The sequence below is a fragment of the Lolium rigidum genome, chromosome 2 (assembly GCF_022539505.1).
Source record: "Lolium rigidum isolate FL_2022 chromosome 2, APGP_CSIRO_Lrig_0.1, whole genome shotgun sequence".
Classification (NCBI taxonomy): Eukaryota; Viridiplantae; Streptophyta; class Magnoliopsida; order Poales; family Poaceae; genus Lolium; species Lolium rigidum.
The window spans coordinates 261692043-261695897 of record NC_061509.1 but is presented as its reverse complement, the minus strand read 5'-3'; the positions used below and the strand labels follow the sequence as shown (position 1 = coordinate 261695897).

Below are 3855 nucleotides of genomic sequence, written 5' to 3'. Positions count from 1 at the left end.
GAAAAAGTACATATCAACTATAATGAACAGTAACGGACATCATACAGGTATCATAGGTAAGTACTGTATCATTACATGTAAAGCTAGAAAAAATGAATGTCGAATAGATCTTTATCGCGTCTGCGGGACAGCAGACAACGAGGGATTGCACCCCCTTTTTATTCGGTAGTTGGGCGCTGGCCGTTGTGAACCTGGATCAAGCGAAAGACAATAATTTTTACCCAAGTTCAAGGTGCAAGATGTGAACCGTCGTACTAGTAAAAAATAGCTAGTACTACTTGATTTCAAAAGAATGTAGGATTAACCCAATTTCTTGTTCCAAACGGTACCTTACAATACACATGTTCATTAACTATTACATTCATCTGAGTTTGATTTCTCTCATATGCAACGCAAGTTACACATGCATAATCAAACTTTATTTTGGTGGACCCACAATCCATATGAATATATTAGTTCACCGCCTTGGTTTGCCATGTCTTTTGCAGAAGGACTTAACCCTCTCCAGGCCATCCTCAAGAAGGGGTGGATCAACTGCAAATGTAATACGGATCCAATCCTTCATTCCCAGCCCACTCCCTGTAGTGCACGATTATGTGTTAATTTTCAGCTGGAAAATGCTACTGGTAATTCGTGTAAACTGAACCATCAAATACCCCCGTGAGTTGTAGAAAGAATATCTTATAGAAAAAGGAAGGAGCTTCAAATCTCCCAGGTAATGTGTTTATAACATAGTCATAAAAATATTTTAATTTTTTTTATCTAATTCTTGGTACTTCAAATGGCATGAACAAGTAAACTATTTGAGCTACCTGGAAAAAATTGAGCTACAAATATTTTTAACTAGCCACAAAATTACAGAAATAAAGAAAATAACAAGGGGAAATTTAGGCTTGTAACTAATGAGAAAAGAACCTAAATGTTGACCCCAATTGCTAAAACGTAGGATCCTGATGTTTAAGTCCTTCTTCCGATGATGATGTTTTTGGACAAAAAGGCAAAAAGCTTGCTTCTCAATACGTCGAAGCTTTCTAGATTTGTGTTGTACTTTGGAGCAGCGAGTGCTTAGTGAAGGCCAAACAAAAATCCGAAGATAGTTTTCCGTTTATGATAGGGTTTAGGCTGGTTGGACCTCTATTTGAAATAGCGGACAATAGCTTATAGCCGTGACGATTTTTGAAGCTATAAAAGGCTATAGCCGGGCTATAGTGGGCTACGCCCATATAACTAATTTGCTAAATAGTGGAAAACAAATTCAATATTTTGGCAGCATATAATCATATATAGTATACACAATAATAATTCACATATGCATAGCATAATAACATAGTCAAATAAGAGATGCACATAATCAAAACATAGTTTACATATAGTTCTATCCAAAACATAGTTCATAGATAGTTAAGAATATAGTTATGTCCAAATATTACAACATCATTAAGTAGCAGCAGTTCATAGTGGTGTCTATAAATTGGATCGCTCTGAAATTTTTGGGTCCATTTATTTTGACCCGTTGAGCGGGATATCTGTTTTTAAGCTAAATTGAGGATAACTAGGTATAGCCGTGTTATAGCCGGGCTATTAATGGTTATTTTCATTTTAGCCTTTAAAAGCTCTAGTCTTTTTTTTTGCGACTGCTTTAAAAGTTCTAGCTGTAGCCATAGGCCTCGCGAAAGGCTATAGCTTAGCTATGTAAACCTGGCAATACTACAAGGAAGGTAGCAGTTCACATGTTGAATCCATGATCGATAGATTACGCGCGTACCTGGGCAAATTACCACTGATTCCTCGCGAGCAACCTTGGTGCAGAAGTCGACGTCGTCGTGGATGCCGTCCAAGGACAGGTCCAGCTTCACCATGACGAACATGGATCCCTCCGGTTTGTGAGGACATGTGACGCACTCGATCTCCTTAAGCTTCTGGTAGCATATCTCCGCCGCCTCTCCCAACACGTTCATGGCGTTCTCGAAGAAGGCTTTGTCCGTGTTGGCGATGATTTGGGGTAGAGCTCCCTGTTTAATCATTTCATCCACGGTGTTAATTATAGTTGCTGATGATACTGTGGTTACTCCACGTGAATTTTGTCTAGCTAGCTACTGACCTGAATGAATGTTGCAGGGTCTGCGGAGATGGCACGGTAGCCTATTACGGACTCGATAATCTGTTTCACGGAAGAACAGATAAGGTTCTTTGTCAGCTTGAGAATGTATATTACCTTACATTTGGGGTACGTAGGTAGGTAGGTACCTTCTTGTCCCTGAGGATTCCGTTAGGATCGGTTGCTGCAATCCAGCCGAGTCGCCAACCAGGCACCATCCACCTCTTGGAGATGCCTCCCATGGTCACTACCGGAGCTATCGCCCCAAACACACCCATCGGCACAAACGGCTTGCTCCCGAAGACGCAGTGGTCGTACACTTCATCGCTGATAACTAAGATCCCGAGCTTCCTTGCGGTCTTTGCAATCTGTTTACCATCATCGATCGATCCATCATATGAGATGTAATTTTTCTAAAAAGATCTTATGCAAAGTTGTGAATATCTCTGAAGTATAGTAAGACCACGAACTACTGCAGTACGTACTTTTCTTTAATTCACTGACATGAGGACATATGCATAAGAAGCTAGATACCTCGGCCAAGTGGTCGTACGAGTAGACGCACCCACATGGATTGTTGGGATTAACAATGACCATGGCGACGGTGTTCTCGTCGGCGATGGCCTCCACGCCATCGAGGTCGACCTCCCAGCCCTTGTCCGGCAGGAGGTCGAAGTTGCGGAACTCGAGGCCGCACAGGCTGGCGCGCGACTGGTACATCGGGTAACCCGGCCGTGGCAGCAGCACGTTGGCGCCGGGCGCGGCTAGCACGGCCATCATGACCTCGATGGCGTGGTTGCAGCCGGCGGTGATCACGACGTCGCCCGCCGTGACCTCGTAGGGGAGCTCGCGCGACAGGTGCGCGGCAACGGCGCTGCAGCAGAGCAGAGTACAACGGAACCGTACGTTGGCGGAGCCATCAGATCAAAAGTTCAAAACTGACTTAGTGAAGCAGAGAAGAATACAGTAAGTACCCGCGAGCTTCCTCCACGCCGGCGGCACGGGCGTAGCTGTTGTGCTTGCCTGACATGGCAGCGGCAACGACGGACTCCTCGGCAGCGGCCGCCGTGCGGAAGCAGGCGAACGCCGACGGGTCGCCGTGGCCAAGCGGCACGACGGGCCTCGGGTCGTTCTTGTCAAGGCGGTCATACAGATCGTGCACGAGGGAGCGGAGGTTGTGCCTGCCAGCCGCCTGGAGCGCCGGGTTGGCCGCCCCGAAGCGCCACTTGGCCGCCTCCGCGCCGTTCTCCATGGGCGCCTGCTGACTGGTGAGTGTTGAGATACATATCCTTGTATATCCGGATGTGTATCTTCTGTAGTTATGTATAGCGATACATATCTGTTAGCCTAAGCAAACTTGTGTGCTGCATGCATACACATATGCATCACGTGGTGAGCCACCATGTGAGACTTTGCTCTTCTACCAGTTCAAAATAAGCTGCAGCTAGCAGTGAGGCTGGACTGCATGTCCAATGTTCCCACCATGTATCAGTAGCTAGCAAGTCCTATATAAAGGCATGTAGTACTTCGTTTAGAGATACCAAGTAGTAAGAGCAGGTCTAACATACCCCTTAAAAGCCCCAACCCCGTAAAATAACCGCCCATATACGGGGTAGAGCTCTACCCGGCCGTCTAGCAGACCCCGTAAATCAGCCCCCGGTATCGAATTTTTACAGTTTTGGGTACGGGGCGGCTCCTCGCCCCTTACAAGTACAGGGTGGGAGGCTGAATACAGGGCGAAACCCCTAGTCGTGGCG

The 3855-nt window shown here is 46.1% G+C and overlaps 1 protein-coding gene across 1 annotated transcript; it reads right to left on the bottom strand.

Annotated features, from left to right (window-relative positions):
- Positions 1-293: 293 nt before the first annotated feature.
- Positions 294-3365, bottom strand: LOC124688665 (nicotianamine aminotransferase 1-like). Its single transcript, XM_047222306.1, has 6 exons — positions 3073-3365; positions 2633-2972; positions 2248-2466; positions 2102-2161; positions 1766-2012; positions 294-579 (listed from the first exon to the last, which is right to left on the bottom strand). The coding sequence occupies exons 1-6, from the start codon at positions 3348-3350 to the stop codon at positions 458-460; spliced, it is 1266 nt and encodes a 421-aa protein (XP_047078262.1). The 5' UTR covers positions 3351-3365; the 3' UTR covers positions 294-457.
- Positions 3366-3855: the final 490 nt, after the last annotated feature.